This window comes from Aulonocara sp. 'chitande type north' Nkhata Bay, linkage group LG9 (assembly GCF_057382095.1).
Source record: "Aulonocara sp. 'chitande type north' Nkhata Bay isolate Kocher_YH1m ecotype deep benthic linkage group LG9, A_spYH_male_GT1.1, whole genome shotgun sequence".
Taxonomy (NCBI): domain Eukaryota; kingdom Metazoa; phylum Chordata; class Actinopteri; order Cichliformes; family Cichlidae; genus Aulonocara; species Aulonocara sp. 'chitande type north' Nkhata Bay.
This window is the reverse complement of record NC_141352.1, coordinates 7,584,730-7,601,355: the sequence shown is the minus strand read 5'-3', so window position 1 is coordinate 7,601,355 and position 16,626 is coordinate 7,584,730. Positions and strand designations below refer to the sequence as shown.

The following is a 16,626-nucleotide window of genomic DNA, read 5'->3' as shown; positions in this document are numbered from 1 at the left end:
AGGGCGATGGTAATGAGGGGGGAGGTGAAGAGAAAGGCGGGGTGGAGGAACAGCCAGATGAAGGAGTGAGAGAGGAGGAGGCAATGCCAGAAGGAGGCGGGGACGGGGAGGCAGTGTGACATCATCGCCCGGCTCCTCTGGACTGTCGTCACGGCTCGCCGCGCTCCTCTCGAGCCGACCACCGTAGAAGAAGAAGGGGTGGGATGCACAGTGCAGGCGTATGATTGGACAAGTCTTCTGAGGGTGGGCGGGGCCTGTGGGTGATTGATGTATGCTAGAGCCAATCAGGGATCTCTGGTGGTCTCTTTATTTAATCCTCAAACTTTAATGGTGACAAACTGTCACGTGTTTCATCGACAATCGCATCATTACCGTGGCAACATGAGCAACAGCAGCGCTGCACCTGCTGCAGGCACCACAGATCCCGAGCGATCCGATTGGCTCACTGATTCCCAACAGGTAAAAAAAAAACAATACTCGTTTATTCTGTAAACAAAACCCGCCCTCTGTTATGTCATGAAGGGGCGGGCCCATCGCGCTGTCGTGGTGCCTTTGAATCCTGACCACGGTCTCTGATTGGTGGAGAGTTTTATCGATGACTGGTTGTGCCACAGGTGAGTGGAAGAGCTCACCTGTGTACCTGAGGTGATTGTACGAGTGCGTCTGTTTTATTATTTTGTGTAAATCTGAACAAAGATGAGTTTTATTGTTAATGTAATCATAGTTTCTGTGGTGAGCGGGGCGGGCTGCAGGTGGCGCTAACACGCAGTGTGCACCACCAGACACGTGAACCTTGTATATAAATACTCTATCCCCAGGGACTCTGGGAAATGTAGTTACAGAGCAGGTTGTCCCAGCTGTGATGTGTTCGCTGACGTCGTGTGTCAGAGAGCTTCTGTCAGAGCGTCGGCGTGCTGCTGTTCACACGATGAATAAAGCGTCCTGATGTTTTGCTGTGCTCGAGTCTTCTTTTCTTCTCTGCTGCTTCCTGCTGAGCTTCGCCCTCGTCATTAGATTCAGGCTCAGGTGGGTACAGGTGTGCCTGGTCTCAGTCCCTGTGGATTGAGACCAGGCACACCTGTACCCCACTCCAACCTTCTTCATCATGCAAATGAAGTGCAGGCTTCATCAGGGCGCGCCCTGAAAACTCAGCGGCGTCCACAGTGGGCCTGATCCCAGGATCCTCTCTATCCAGCCAGGTGTCAAAGACTGTGTGACGCCTTATTAAGTGTAGTAGCAACGCACTCTGGAAGCTAACGGCTCAAACCTAAAGCGGAGGAATCCACTGCCATCTGTTTCTAAGAGCGACGCCGTCACGACACACACATGATCTAAAACACAGTCTAGACGTCACAGCCGAGGAGAAAGGCCCGAGCGCTGAACTCGAGGAGGAATCGAGCTAAATGTCAACACAGCGCACCTGAAAGTAACCATGGCAACAGCCACAATGACATCGATGTCCACTGTTGCTGAGGTCATGATGTTAGTGTTTCTATGCTGCGGCACGAAGACGAACAGCTGGCTTCATGAAATCGGTGATGCAGATGTCCGTCGTGCAGCTCATCAGTGATGTGCTGAAGAGTCGTTCTTCCATCACACGTGTCGGCTGACGTGGGCTTTTTAAACAAACCTGTCCTAATAATAATCACTGCAGCTCGTTTACTTGCTAATGCTAATCTGTCCCCCACAAACTCACCGCAGGTTCATCCACAAACAGCCCCACCAGCTCCACCCTCTGGAGGTGGATCTGCCCCCTCCGTGCAGATTACAGCGACTTCATCATCAACAGACGAGATGACAGTAAAGATTTTAAAACTGTAAAATGAAGTCTTATGACATCAGGTCCCATCTATGGGACAGTCGGTGAGGACATTACCACCCAAACTGTGACGCCAACAAACCATCAACTTAAAATACACAATAATACCTGTAAATATCCTATACCGAACTGGAGATTGTTATTCATGCTTTTATCTCATCACGACTGGACTATTGCAATTCCCTGTTTACTTGTCTAAACAAAGGTTCTTTGGAGCGTCTGCAGATCGTTCAGAATGCTGCAGCAAGACTTTTGACGAAAGTTTCTAAATATTCACATATAACACCGTTGCTTATGCAGTTACATTGGCTTCCTGTCGAATTTAGAGTCCATTTTAAGATTTTGGTTTTAACTTTTAAGGCTCTTCAACAACAAGCACCACCATATATTATTGAACTTTTGCAGCCCTATGCCCCTAGTAGGTCTCTGAGGTCGAGTAGTCAGGGCCTACTTGTCACTCAGTATACGAGACTGAAAACTAGGGGTGATAGAGCTTTTGCTACTGTGGCCGCCAGACTGTGGAATTCTCTTCCTCAGGACTTACGATCCGCTGATTCATTGATTACTTTTAAAAAACAGCTAAAAACACATCTTTTTAAAACTGCTTTTTGCTAACTTTGTTTGTATCTTGTCTTTTTAATCTGTTATATCTTGTAAAGCACTTTGTGATCTCTATCTAGAAATGTGCTATATAAATAAAATTTTACTTACTTACTTAAAAAGGAGGTAAACAGGAAGTGTTACACACCTGTGTGTGTCGCAGGCTCTAGGCAGGATACGTCCCTCATCACATGGGTAAAAAACCTTTGTATCAGAGCCTCACTGATGATTCAGCTCATTTTTCCTGCACAGATGATCCATCAGTGTTCGTCTTACATTATAGAGCCATCATACAGTATTTATTCCTTTGTATTATCAGCATGTTTGTCATTATGTCCAGAGCAGGCAGCCAAACAAATGCATAAGTCCGTCTGAATAAGTCAATATGGAAGGAAGGAGGGGGCGTGTCTCAGAGTTACCTCCCAGCCAGGCTCAAACACCAAGTGGTCGGCCAGGGCCTGCACCTGGCTTTAGCACTGTGAGGTGCTGACATGCACAAACATGGAGGCATGAAGAGCAGCCACAGATGAGAAAAGAGTGGAAAAATGTAACCAAACATGAGCTCATGGCCTTCTTTGGATTGACTGTTCTCGCAGGAAGTGAGAAGGACTGGGATGTCCCAGTCAGTGTGTTTGTACAAGGCCACTATGTCAATTCAAAGATTTGAAGATATTCCCTGTTTCTTTGATGCCAAGAGGACCAGAGCCTACCGACTGAAAACAGACCACATGGCAGCTTTCTGCTGCGTGTGGGAGCTGTGTGATTGTGTTACAGAGGCTGAACAACGTGTGCCTGTCAGAGGGAGGAGCCAGCTCCTGCAGTGGCTGCAGAGCACGTTTAAGAATACGTCATCTTCACCCAAATGAGACAAATGTCTTATGATTATGTGGAAGAGTGGTGACGCAAAAACTGCAATTTCTCAAAATGAGTTAAAAAATAAATAAAAATGCAAATGGCCTCATGTCACAAATGTGTTTTATGAGGAATACCTGGAATATGAAAATATTACAACTGTTGGTTTCAAAGAGTTTGAAGAATAAAAACCGAGTTCACTGCAAAAACACAAACAAATAAAATGATTTGGAGCAAAGAAAATTTCTCTGTGTCTGAATTAAACTGTGCTAATCAGGACGGATGACAATCACTCTCATTTGATGCCAAACTGCATTATTTTAAACTCGTAGGTCATTTCCAGGATATTTCAAATCAGACTTCAGTGGTGGCAAAAACAGATGTTTAACATCAGGCAGCGAGGTCACAGCGCTCACACTCCCACACAGCTGTGAGGAGCTCTTACAGACCACGGTGACTGTGCAGAGGGACGTTTGTAGAATCAGCAGACACGTTTAACCGGAGGCACACACAAGTCCACTCTGCTTACTGGCTTTTAACTGACATTAGAAACCTCGTGGAGGACAGCTGTGTGAGGGTTGTTGTTAGTTTGTGTGTAGGCCTTCCTGCTGCTCGCACTGCAGCATGACTGTGCAGCTGATGCTGTTCATGCTTTCTTCAGAGACACACCCACTCCACCTGCACACTCACAGCAAAGCAGATGTGTTACCACGTAATGAAGTGATGCCTCTGCAGGTGCTTGCAGTCGACACATGCAAAGGAACGCTGTCCTCTGATGAGACCGATGATGAGATGTCATTACCGTAGGAAAATCCACACAGTGTAGGTCTGTGTGGACTGAGTGGGTTTGTGTGGGTCTGAGTAGGTCTGTTTGGGTCTGAGTGGGTTTGTGTGGGTCTGTGTGGGAGTGTGTGGGTCTGAGTGGGTCTGTTTGGGTCTGAGTGGGTCTGTGTGGACTGAGTGGGTTTGTGTAGGTCTGTGTGGGAGTGTGTGGGTCTGAGTGGGTCTGTGCGGACTGAGTGGGTCTGTGTGATCCTGGTGATCCTAAATCCTGGAGCTTGTTCCTGGGAACGTCTTCAAAGTAAATATTAAATGTTGTGTTTTTGTTGAATGTTTATAAAACGTAATTTGTATCCATTTTAGTTTTTTCTTTAAAGTTGTGAGAATATGCTGACCTAGTTTTGTTACGTAACTTTGTAATTCCTTTTATTGGAAAAGGTTTTGGAAAGTGATTGGTTCATTGGCTCATGGACCCGCCCATTAATCAGGGGATTAAGAGCACCTGGAGGGGTGTGGTGAGGATGGTTTTTTGTTTGCCAAATGTCTGATGGGAGGACGGGAGGGTTAGAAAATGATTTTTTTTGACCACTTTTGAAGTTGTTAAAGCAAATTAAGGTAACTTTTGTTAAATTTTAAGTTGTAAGAAGTTATTTGGTAGATTTTTGTTTATAATTTTGCACGAAATAAACGGCATATGATTTTTAAACAATGGAGTCAGAAGTGCGCTCTAAAACAAACCTCCTGTTGCCACCCACGGCCTTTTCTGGGACTTTGTTGGTGTTTGGAACATAAAAGGCCGTGACATTAACCAATCAGCTGCAGTCTGATCTGTAGTTTCCTGTTAGCATGTAAAGCTTAGACTGAACAGTATAATCTACGTTACAGACGCTGACTTTGTTCTGATGAGCTGCCAACCACAGTCAAAGAGACGTGTGGGCACTGAGACGAGGATCTTACATGTTTGCAAGATTTCTTGCAGGAGCTCAAAGTATCAGGTACTATATAGTATCAGCTGTATATACCTGTAGTACTGTGTATATACCGTATATACAGTATTTTACATGCAGAGCACCTCGAAGCGTCCTTAGATATTAATTTAAAACATTCTCGTACAGACTGGTTTTTATTTTGATCATAAACAGCTTCAAACATCACAGATGGAAACAGGCTGGTGTCCTGCACGTGCTCCAGGGATGACTGGACAATCCATGTTCACATCCTTCCTGATGAAAACGGACCTTTCAAAATAAAAGTTTGACCACAACTGTAAGGAGATCTCTGGTTCTGTGAGAGCACCTGAACACTTACAGAGTTTAGAACAGGGGTGGGCAACTCCAGGCCTCGAGGGCCGGTGTCCCTGCAGGTTTTAGATGTCCTTGAACCAACACAGCTGATTTAAATGGCTAAATTAGCTCCTCCCCATGTCCTGAAGTTCTCCAGAGGCCTGGCAACGAACGAATCATGTGATTCAAGTGTGTTGACCCGAGATGAGATCTAAAACCTGCAGAACACCGACCCTTGGGCCTGAAATTGCCCACCCCTGGTTCAGAACCATGATGGGTGCAGCAGTTAGCCATGTTGGCGTCCTTACGCGAGGTTCTCTCTGATGTGGAAACTAAAGGAGTAAAGATGTTGGTAAACATTAGCTGATGTTTGTTGCTGCTTGATGAAAATAACAAGAACTGTTCAGCAGGATCATCATTCCACTGTATCCTGAAGTATAAGATCATACAGGATTGACTGCATGTTTTCGTTCCACCGTAATCCTGTAAGGTGAACACTGTGGATCCAGACTAAAGCTTAGATCCACTCCAGCTCCCCCATCAGTCCTGCCTGAAGGTTACAACATCTCTGTTTTACAGTTGATTCAAAGGAAATCTGTAAGTGTTGCTGGATTCAGTGACTTCAGTTCCAGGAGCCCAAAGAATGGCAGCTGATTACCAAGTAAAGTACTGGTCACATCAACACTGCATTGTTACCGTACTCTGTGTAGTTGTTAATAGTTCCACATGTTTTGGTTAAACGCTGTGTAGCATCGAACACTGAGAGAAGCTAAGCTTTGTCTAACTGTAATCTGAATGTTTTAGCAAAGTAATGCAGTATTTACTGCAGTATTTACTGCAGTATTTTGGTCCATGTTAGGTGTCACTGTTGGTTTGACGCCTGTTACCCAGGTCACGTGACTCAGATTGTTCCAGAGGCTCCATCGTTCTCTGCAGCCCCTCCAGCTTCCTCATCCTGTGGGCTGTGCTGTGTGCAGCAGAGCTCTCTCCCAGTCAGTGCCACAAACACAGACTATTCATCTAGAACAGGTGGAGAGATGTGTAAGCGTTCTTTACGTTAAATACAACCTTCGTTTTCATTTTATTCTAACAGTAATTTAGATCAGTGCTAACTGAAAACCAAGAGTGTATAAAACCACCAGGAGCATCTCCAGATGTGCTAAAATACTTTGGGGATTATAGGGAACCTGAGTTGTCCTCGTCCAGCTGCTCGTCCCACACAGCAGAGCTGTTCAGCAGTGACGCCTCCTCCTGTCCTGGTGGGATCGTTAGTCCGTCCTCCAACATGCGGTCCAGACCTGCTCGGAGTCCAGCAGACGCCAAAGATATGAATGACATCAGGCCGTCCTCCCCCAGTGAGTGAAGGACATCCTGGTACGTGTTACTGTAATCCAGACATTGCACCAAAGTCCTCCTACTCTGTAAATACATCAGAATTTATTTTGGATTTCAGGTGTGTTTCCGATCAGTATCAGATCTAACCACGCAGTCAGGTAATAATGTGCAAACGACTGACCTCTGAAGGTGGCAGAGAGGAAACTCGCTCTCCCTGTTCCTCAAACATGATCTGCGCTGCGTGACAACGACACAGCTGTACAGAACACTGACGAGTTCATTTCATTCATTCTTATTCATTCTGTATCACAGCCAATCAGATGAACCAGATTTAAAAAAAATAACACAAAACAAACAAACGGTCAGGACAAAAATTTCTTTCAGGTACATAAACTATGAAGTAGTCAACAAAAAACCAAGTGCAATATGCACGACACAGACTCAGAGATGGAGCGAGCTCTTTCTCCTGTCAATCACAACAACTCTGTTATTATTTCATTAGCTGTCGTTTATTTGCCAAAGTCAGTTGTTGTTAACAGGGCTGCTGATCATTGCTTGTTAGAGCTGCATGCACAGCTTTGAGAACAGTGTTTAATAAGTGTTCATATTTATTTGGGACTTAGCTCTACCTCCTGGCTGTAGCTCAGGCGGTAGAGCAGGTCATCTGCTGATCGGACGGTTGGTGGTTCGATTCCTGGCTCCAACAGTCTGCATGCCTATAATGTAGAATGAGTCCATTTAGAAACAACTTAAAGTCTAATGCATTAAGGCTGTGATGGATTTACTGACAGTTTGAAGAGGATCACAGATGAACCTCAGCAGCTTCCATATCACAGCTTATGGACACTCAGCACAAAGCTGTTATTTTTCGTGTCTATTGTGCAGAACAAGAGTTTTCAGCACTTTCTGACAGTAGCTGACAGCAAACACAGAGAACCTGTTAAAAACTCAGCCGAGTGAGACGTCGTGTTTCAGTCGCTGTGGACACTGGTCATGAGGGGTTTCCTCGGCATCACTGTGCATCACACACAGGTGACTGAATCTGTGAGAAATCTGGAGCTACATGTGACCGATACAGACAAACGATTCGTGACAATGCTGCCAGCGTGTGGAGAGCTTCCCCACTGAGCAGGTGAGGAACATGATGATGATGATGATGGTGATCAGAGCTCTGGCACGTCTTCACCTCGGATGATCTGACGCAGTAGCGGCTGCTATGGCAAACACAGAGATGGCTGTCAGAGACCATCTCCTTCTCTTTGAAAGTTATCTAAGCTGCACACAAGCACAACATTCAAAGACGTGTTTGAAGCTGCTGCTGTGATCACAGGTGGACTTCAGCCCCGAGACAAGTGGAGGCAGTTCTCCAGTGTGAACATCTGATCAGCAGGAGCTATTGTTCACAGCACCGAGCGGATGCTGCTGAGGGAGATGCCGGACGTCTGGAAGCCTTTCAGCGAAGCAACAGATTTGAGAAAATAGTTTTGATCCGTGATGTCCCTCAGTCACCACATGGAGAAGCTGAAGCCGCCATCTGTTTCCTGAATGGCCTGGTCAGGAGTCTCCAAGCATCTTTGAACACAAGATTCTTGGAATCTTTATCCGTGTCCGAATGGATCACTGCCCCCTCAGATCCAGTGACCTCACAGCAGCTGCTTTGGATCCTGGATCCTGTCGGGACATAAAGACAGGTGACACAAACCTTAAAGGTAAAGACTGAATTTAGTGGGAGTTTTTCGTCTAAAATTGTAATAAAGGCTCTTTGCTGTTGTTAATTTGTTTGGTCAGATCATCTGCAAAGTCAGAGTAACCTGTGACTCCTGGTGATGATGGAGGACTCTGCTGCTTCCTGTAAGAGGCAGAGGAAGGATGTCGATCCTGCTGATGCACCGAGCGCCTCTGGGTCTTCCTGCACTACTCCATGTGGCCACCGCAGTTTGGCAGCTCTGCATGGAGAGCTGCAGTGGAGCGAGTTCAGCTATGGTGGCATCATTTTACAAATGACTGACAGACTGCAATGCAGAACAGTTAGTGCACATTCCTGTTCATTGTTCACTTCGTGTGTGTGTGTGTGTGTGTGTGTGTGTGTGTGTGTGTGTGTGTGTTACTCACACAAACACACAGAGAGCAGACGACACAGAGGACACGCTAATCACGCTGCAGTAAATTTACTGCGATGGCTGTTTGCTCTGTACAGTCTCCCGTCTGAACAGGAAGTTCTGGTTTTTCATTGAATGTTCATTCTGTGACTCTTCTTGCAGCTGAGCTGAGCTGAGCTGTACATTACTGAGGTGCAATTTCAGGATCACTTTGTGTATATTCTGCAAGTTCCTCAGGTGTTGAGATAAACGCAGATTTCAAAAAGAACACATGGTCTGTTATTTACATTTAACATATAACTGCAACATTGTTTAAAAAAAAGACTTGAACGGACTTGAAATTCAAAGATTCGGACTCGACTCTGACTTGAGGATAAAGACTTGAGACTTGGTCCCACCTCTGGAGCAACACATGGAAGATTAAATTAAATGATAAAACAGTTACAAACTGTGTTGCTGAATAATTGATGTTCATAAAAAATGAGCTCATTCCAAAGCTACCAAACACTGAGGATGAAACGGGTAAACCTTCACCTTCTCGGAGCAGCCCTCCACTCCACCAACGTCACAACACTGCAGCTGTTTGAGGCCTGAAACTGAACGTGTGTTTTTAGAGGACCTGTTATGATGGAAAATATCGAATGATTGCTCGAGACTTTTTACAATTAACCATGTTACTGATTTTGTTAAACATCCTGTAATCGTGCTCTAACAAGTTTAAAAATCATATACACTTTAAGGACACATTAGATAAAGTTGAGTTGAGCAGTTTTATAGTATAACGTGCATCTGTCTGCCCAGCATGTGTTAGAGCTCTGTAACTGAGTATTTCACCGTATTAGCTTGTGATTGGTGTCTATGTGGACCAGGGAGAGACGGCCTCGCTCCGAGTAGCTTCTTCTCACAGCACAGCCTGGTTCTACAATCTGTGAGAAGATCCCTGCAGCATCATGTCGATGCATGGAGGCCATCATTGTCCCCCTCTGAACACAGACACCAAATATCGCTGAACCATTGGATGGGTTTGATTTCTGATAGCTGACATGATGTGCTGTATGTTCCTCTCACAGACAAGTCAGAGCCATGCAACAGTCTGAGGATGTGCTGAGAGAGTGGAACGTTCACAGGTGTGTGATGGTGTTCAAAACAGCGCGCACCATCAACCACGCACTTTCAGCGTTTATCTGAAGAGTGACACTTTATTAGGAACACAGCACTCGAGTCCTGTGGAAGTGCCGGTTTGCAGATGTGCTGTTGTCAGGTTGGTATCACTGAGGCTGCAGGGACCTGTGTAAGCTGTGCCCCCCCACTCGATCCTCAGAGGGTTTGTAACGTGCTCCCCACCAGCTGCTCTGTGCAGGATGAGCGGAGCCAGCAGGGAGGCGTGTCTGTGCTCCTCTCCTGCTGTGGAGGAGCTGCTCGGGGTTTGTTTCTGCTTCATCGCTGTGTGGTCATGTGACCAGCTGAGCAGGGCCCTATTTCAGGAAGCCGGTTTAGAAAACTCAGAGTGAAAAACGATACTCAGGGTTGAGTAACCCCGAACTGTCCAACTCGGAATATTCGGTTTCAGAAAGGCTGATAACAATTAGTTCAGTCAACGCGGAGTTGCTTTAACCCCAAGTGAAGCGCGCGCACGAGGATACATAAAGCCCTGATAAGCGGAGCACAGATTAAGCGAGTCACCATGGAGACGGAGGGAAAGAAGGCGCGGTCAATGTATTTTACAGCGCTTGAGGCCGAAATTCTGATGGCAGCATATGCAGATAACATGCAAATTCCGCGGAAAAAAAGTAACACAGCCTCAGCTGCAAAAGAAAGGGAGCATGCATGGCAAAACATAGCCGACAGAGTCAATGCGTGAGTGTTAATTTAAACATTGATCGAGGGATTTCCACCCATTTAACACGTTATTTTATCATATGTTATTTTATTTGTTATTTTATACATTTTATTTTGTGATGTGATGTGAGCGCAGGTGCAACCCAACAGGCCCCAAACGTTCCTGGCAGCAAGTAAAAATGAAATATAGAAATATAGTCCAAACAGGTAAGGTGTAATTGTATTATGAGCCATAGTGCTTGGTCTGTTTGTCCCATGTAAATCAATTGCAGTTAGAGGCTACATTAATTTCCCCTCTGTAAGCACTTATTGAAATTATCTGAGCACATTACAAGTACATATTTGCTTACTCTGTATGCTCAAATGTGACCCGTTATAGCCAACAGAAAAAGAAGCGGAGGCCTGAAAAACAGGTGGGGGTCCTCCACCACCACCACTCACAGAGGCTGAGCACTTGGCTTCCACATTTGTGATAATGTTGGCAGCATCACATATGATCTTCACAGTGCAGAGAACACAAATTAGCATCCATTACTATAATGAAATAATTTGTTAGTTTGAAATGCTACAGGGAACTATGTACCTGTACATTAATGCTGTGGAAAGACTTCCTGTTCACATAGTCTCCTTCATTTACTGAAGGAGCAATGATTGGAATGTGAGTGCCATCTGTACAGCCAATCACGCCTGGGAACCGTGAGAATAAATGTAAAATTTACGTAGTAGTTCAAGTATCACCACATCATGAATTAAGTTTCGTTCATCCTGATACCTGCAATTTTGTGGCATCCCTCTTTGATAAATCTTGTGGGTCTGTGACCGGGGAACACCACAAACGAGTACAGGAGACGTTTCAGTGCAACTGTAACATTCCTGACTGCCCGACAGACGGTAGCCTTGGAAACGTGCTCAGCGTCACCAATATTATACAGAAAGCTCCCGTTTGCAAAAAACCGAAGTGCAATACAAATAATATGTAATGAACTGAGAGAATGTCCGCGATGTGTCACATGAGCAATATTAGGCCTGAGGATGTTATTCAAATAAATTATAGATTGTGCTGAAAAACGGTAACGTTCACACAGGAAATCATCAGGAAATGATAAAGTGTCCAAACGCGCTCTAATCACTCTCTCCCGGCGGAGAGCTCTGCGGAGAATTTGGGCTTCAACATCTACTGGCTCTTCAAGGAAGGGACACGCCATGTCTGACACTTCCTACAGTCAGGTTTCTGACAAAGAGGCGGAGAACGTCAGGGTTAGTTGAAGTAAACCTGCTAGGGGGCAATTAGATAAGCATGATGCTATGCCGTCCGACAGGTCTGCTGTGATTTCCACAGAAAGACCTCCCCCAGTTTCAGGTTACACTCACTTCTTTGGAAGCTGAAATCAAAGTTCAGAGACAAACTCAGTGTGAACACATCACAGCTCCTCACATTGAGAGAGCAGCAGCCCTGAAGCCCGTCTGACAGGCACCAGCGAGTGGAAGCGCTCCTTTCTCTGTCATCGTTTCGAGCTGAAAGGTGAGTGTGTCTGCCGTTTCTACCTGAAGCTCCTCGTCAGGCTCTGGCTTGGCCTTTGAGGGCGAGCGCCACAGAAGGTTTCCTTCCTGCGAGCCTGACGTCTGCTCTCTAGTATTTAGTATTTATTTATTTATTGTCATTGTCAAGAACAATGAAATTGCGTTTGGGGCTTCCATACAACCCAGAAAAAAGAAGAAAATAATAAATACCCCTTAAAACCCAAGTGTACATATTTAACCCAGTGTGACTCCAATGCAATAAGACAATCCTTAGCAATAATGTTCGTAGAAATTCAGACAAAGACCTGAGAAACATGACAAAATACAACAATGCAACCCATTCAATATTATTGTACTGTGAGATATGATATCAGATATGATAGTTATCTATTTAAGAAGAGGGGGGGGGGGCAGGAGGGGGAAGAGAATAAAGATATGATGCACCAATGCAGACCAGTTCATTGCTATTAAGAAGTTGGATATGGTTATTGTCCGTGAGAGGGGGGCAGAGAGTTCAGGAGCCTCACAGCCTGTGGATACAGGCTGTTAATCGACATCGCTGGTGTCGATTAAAAGCAGCTGGAGGCCATCTTTGTAAACCTGCTGAGAACATCTGCAGGGTTTGCTCCTTCTTTCACACTTCATCATCAGCCAGCTGTGTGTGATCGCACCATCTTTAATCTGAGATCAGGTTCAAACCAGTTTGAGCTGCAGTGGCAGGAAACAGCTGAGGGCGGGGCATGCTGACATTCCCGACTCCTGATTGGTGTCGGGGGTGTCCACTGCTTCTGCGTTTTGTTTGTTTTGTGCAGGCCGAGTAAACGAGAACAGCCTGTGAAAGATAAGTCGTGTGCGAGTTGAGGCACCTTTAGGCTCCGCCTTGCTGGCGTCTGCTTTTTGAAGATCTCTGTGAGTTTGGGACTGACGGCCGTGGACGGGATTTAAAGTTCCTTCCATCCATCCTGTATCCCAGCTGACCCACAGCCGAACTGGGTGATGATCCTGACCAGTTTAAAGAACATTAATGCAAACTGACCACACAGAACACGTTACCATCACATACACATCATACAGACTCTGTATGAACCCATGTTGTTCGTGCAGCAACAGGAAGTAGTTTTTATTGCAGAGTTCATAGAGGTCATGCTTGAATATTTGTGTTCGTTTGGGGAGGCCTTTTGCTCCTCCCCTTTCACAAAGGATGCTCCAGTGTGTCCTCTGCTAAAGGAAGTAAAGGAAGCACTGAAGTGCCTTTAGTCCATAACATGTGGGGGAATTCAGACAGCGCTGATGAGGGCAGATACTTCCAGGTCACGCCTCCTTCCTGAACTAAACCCCGCCTCTTTCTGTGCCTCTGTCATAGTCGTCCATGTGTTTGTGGTGCACTGATTTATTACTGGAGATGTTTGCTAACACTGACTGTGTTTCACGTCGGCGCTCTCACAGTGTAAAGCTGGATCTGCGTCATCGCTTTACACCCGCGTGCGCTCATTACCCATGATGCATCAGAGTCTGATCACAGTGTTTTCTGATGCTAGCAGGAAGCTGAGATGACGGAGCCGGACCTCGTCAACATCCTGGAAGACATAACAGATGAGGAATTCAAGACCTTCAAGTGGAACCTGAAGAAGGAGCGGTTTAGAGACATCGAGCCCATCAAAGTGACCCGGCTGTCGACGGCGGAGCGGTGCGACGCCGTGGATCTGATGGTGCAGAAGTATGACATGGACGGAGCCGTGCAGGTGATGGAGAGCATCTTTAAGAAGATCAACAGGAACGACCTGGTGAAGGAGCTGCGAAAGGTCATGGGTCAACCTGCAGGTCAGTGAGGCTGTGGGCAGGCGTGCACTTCCTTTAACCTGTTTGAGCGTTTGACATTCAGGTGACATCATCAGGGTCAGAGCAGCGTCACGCTGTGACAGGACGTGCAAACAGGAAGTGTGTGCAGAGTGTCTCTCTCCCTTTTAAGGTGCATTCAGAGCAAACAGCTGATGGAAGGAGCCGCCCGAGTCGGAGCTGCTGGATTGGATGTTCTCAGGAACTCTGAGGCTCCCGTGGTCGGAGGTCTTCGGCTTCACGCCGAGGCTCCCGTGGTCGGAGGTCTTCGGCTTCACGCCGAGGCTCCCGTGGTCGGAGGTCTTCGGCCTCACTCTGACCTCGGCATTAATCCGTCCTCCTCTCTCTCACAGGTCTTCCAGGTCCCGATCTGCCAAAGACCGCCGCCGACTCCTCGGCAGAGGAGAAGTTGGCGGCCGTTCGCTCTCAGTTTATCGACAGAGTGTCCGAACCCGTCCTGAGGAAGCTGCTGGATAAACTCCTGGAGCGCCGCGTCATCATCGATGATGAAATGGATTTAGGCGGAGTGAGGAGCAGGGCGGATAAAGCCCGACAGGTGATCGACGTGGTGCGCAAAAAAGGATCCCAGGGCAGCTCGGCTCTGATCGCCGCTCTCTGCGAGGTGGATCCGTGCCTTTCACGGGAGCTGCAGCTGATGTGACGCACTGCCAGATGTTCAGCACTCACAGGAGAGCAAATTAGGAATCATCTGTAACACCCAGAAGCAGCTGATACAGTTCAATGTTTAATCCTCCAATCCACTTACAGAAACACGAGCGCGAGGCTCATCTATTTGGTTTGGTTTTCACATCAAAGATTTTCACAGAGACGATTTTCTGTGCGTCTTTATACAAACAAAGATGTTCAAACAGCAGAACATGTCAGAGTTTCAGCAGGTTTCAGGACTAAAGTGTCCCAGAAACAAGGCTTTGAGTCAAACCTGAACAGTCGGCTCTGTGAAAACCTTCAGGATGGATGGAAACCAAGATCTCTGACTTCCAGTCTGAGAACAAAACAATCAGGAAAATGACTTTATTTGTAGAATTTTCATCGGACACTGATGTTAACGAGAAGTTTATTAGATTTTATGGGAACATTTTAGAGCTGATTAGAATAAAAGTCCAACAGATTAATGAGGATTTTGGCTGTTTTCATGTTGTTGAAGTCAAACATGTCAGAGAGCAGAGGGTCAGAGTTTCATGTTTCTTTCTGTAACTCTGATCAACGTGAAAATAAAAGATGAGTTTCCTGTCACTGTGTCTGCTTCAGTCTGTAAAGTAACCTTGAACATATTCAGTAACTGACAATCATTAGTGTGGATCATTGTGGGTTTCCACAAATGGATTTGTTACAGGCAGGAAGCTCTAATCTGTCCATCTTCATCTGTACGGGGCGATTGTGGCTCAAGAGTTGGGAGTTCGTCTTGTAATCGGAAGGTTGCCGATTCGAGCCTCCGCTCGGACAGTCTCGGTCGTTGTGTCCTTGGGCAAGACACTTCACCTGCCGCCTACTGGTGTTGGCCAGAGGGGCCGATGATATGGCAGCCTCGCCTCCGTCAGTCTGTCCCAGGGCAGCTGTGGCTACACCTGTAGCTGCCTCCACCAGTGTGTGAATGTGAGAGTGAATGAATAGTGGAATTGTAAAGTGCTTTGAGGGGTCCCGAAAAGCGCTATATAAATGCAATCCATCATTATTATTATCATTATTATCTTCTACGTCAGAGAATAAAGACAAAAGATGCAGTTCAAAATGTCCTACCAGGAGCAGACGTAGTCCTGGGGCACTTCCACAGGAGTCAAAACCACCAATCCCCCTAAATTAGAACGTTATAGTTGTGCTGATTGTTTAACACTGATGAGCTACAGAGTGGACTACAGCTCTTTGCTGATCCCTCCCATGTGACGTGAACCTTTTCAGATCATCTATGTGCTTAAAAACACTTTTCAATAATCAGTTTAATGTTTCAATTACATGAAACATGGACAACTTTCACTTTAAATATTAATCACAGTGATTAATATTTAAAGGCAACATAAGACACTGGAGTCGAGCTGTGATGTCATCAACTACACCGCGCGCTGCGTCCTCCCATCCTCCGAGTGCCGCACTCCTGACAGAGCTTTCAAGCATGAACTAACAAGCACGCAGGAACTTTGTGTACTTGTTAGTGAGAAGTGTGTGCTAGACACAGGAAACGTGTGCTACACACTTCCTGTTACATAGCCGTTTGACTTCCTGTTTCAGGGGAGAGGAAGAACAACTGCACGTTACAGAAGAAAAAGGAAGTGGACGAGCAGGTGAGTGTTCACGGTCTTCTTCTGCTGTCAGAGTGGGGCGGGGTCTGCTTCATTCTGTGGTGGAGGGTCCACCGGGTTTATCACACACTGGACTCTGGAGCGCTCTAAAACTGGTGAACGTTAGCTCTTCCTGTGAGGTCATATCCTATTTTCAAAGACAGTCCTACACCTGTCAGTGCAGGTGAGCTGGTAGTACGAAAGTAATAACCTGAGTGAGATAAAGCAAACAAATCGCCAGCACGCCTTCAGGTAAAGACTGACCTGGATCATGCACGTTTCCAGTAATGCAGTCATGTGACTTCTTGTACATGGACAGGTGACCCAGGCAGGGGCGGAGCGTGGGGGTGGCTTACTGGGCTGCTGCC

At 46.2% G+C, this 16,626-nt stretch overlaps 2 protein-coding genes across 8 annotated transcripts in view; both read left to right on the top strand.

Annotated features, from left to right (window-relative positions):
* The window catches only part of LOC147321527 (5'-AMP-activated protein kinase subunit gamma-2-like), a 23,044-nt gene extending 22,086 nt beyond the window's left edge, over positions 1–958 (top strand). For all 6 annotated transcript variants that reach the window (XM_086305514.1, XM_086305512.1, XM_086305513.1 and 3 more), the window contains one exon: positions 1–958. This exon is cut by the window's left edge and continues 510 nt beyond it. In XM_086305514.1, the coding sequence (XP_086161640.1) occupies positions 1–119 (119 nt within the window). In that variant the 3' untranslated portion in view covers positions 120–958.
* An 11,032-nt stretch (positions 959–11,990) lies between these two features.
* On the top strand, positions 11,991–15,218 carry LOC147321526 (uncharacterized). 2 transcript variants are annotated; one of them, XM_086305570.1, is made up of 3 exons: positions 11,991–12,129; positions 13,670–13,949; positions 14,318–15,218. In XM_086305570.1, exons 2-3 carry the CDS (start codon positions 13,679–13,681, stop codon positions 14,623–14,625), a joined length of 579 nt encoding a protein of 192 aa, XP_086161696.1. In that variant the 5' UTR covers positions 11,991–12,129; positions 13,670–13,678; the 3' UTR covers positions 14,626–15,218. The 2 variants fall into 2 exon arrangements, with proteins under 2 accessions (XP_086161696.1, XP_086161697.1); XM_086305571.1 differs by having other exon boundaries at positions 12,007–12,129; positions 13,667–13,949.
* The last annotated feature ends 1,408 nt before the right edge of the window (positions 15,219–16,626 follow it).

Coding starts and splice junctions, on each gene's coding strand:
- LOC147321526 (XM_086305570.1), top strand. CDS start 13,679: ATGACGGAGCCGGACCTCGTCAACATCCTGGAAGACATAACAGATGAG. Junction 13,950..14,317: donor GGTCATGGGTCAACCTGCAG/GTCAGTGAGGCT, acceptor TCTCTCTCACAG/GTCTTCCAGGTCCCGATCTG.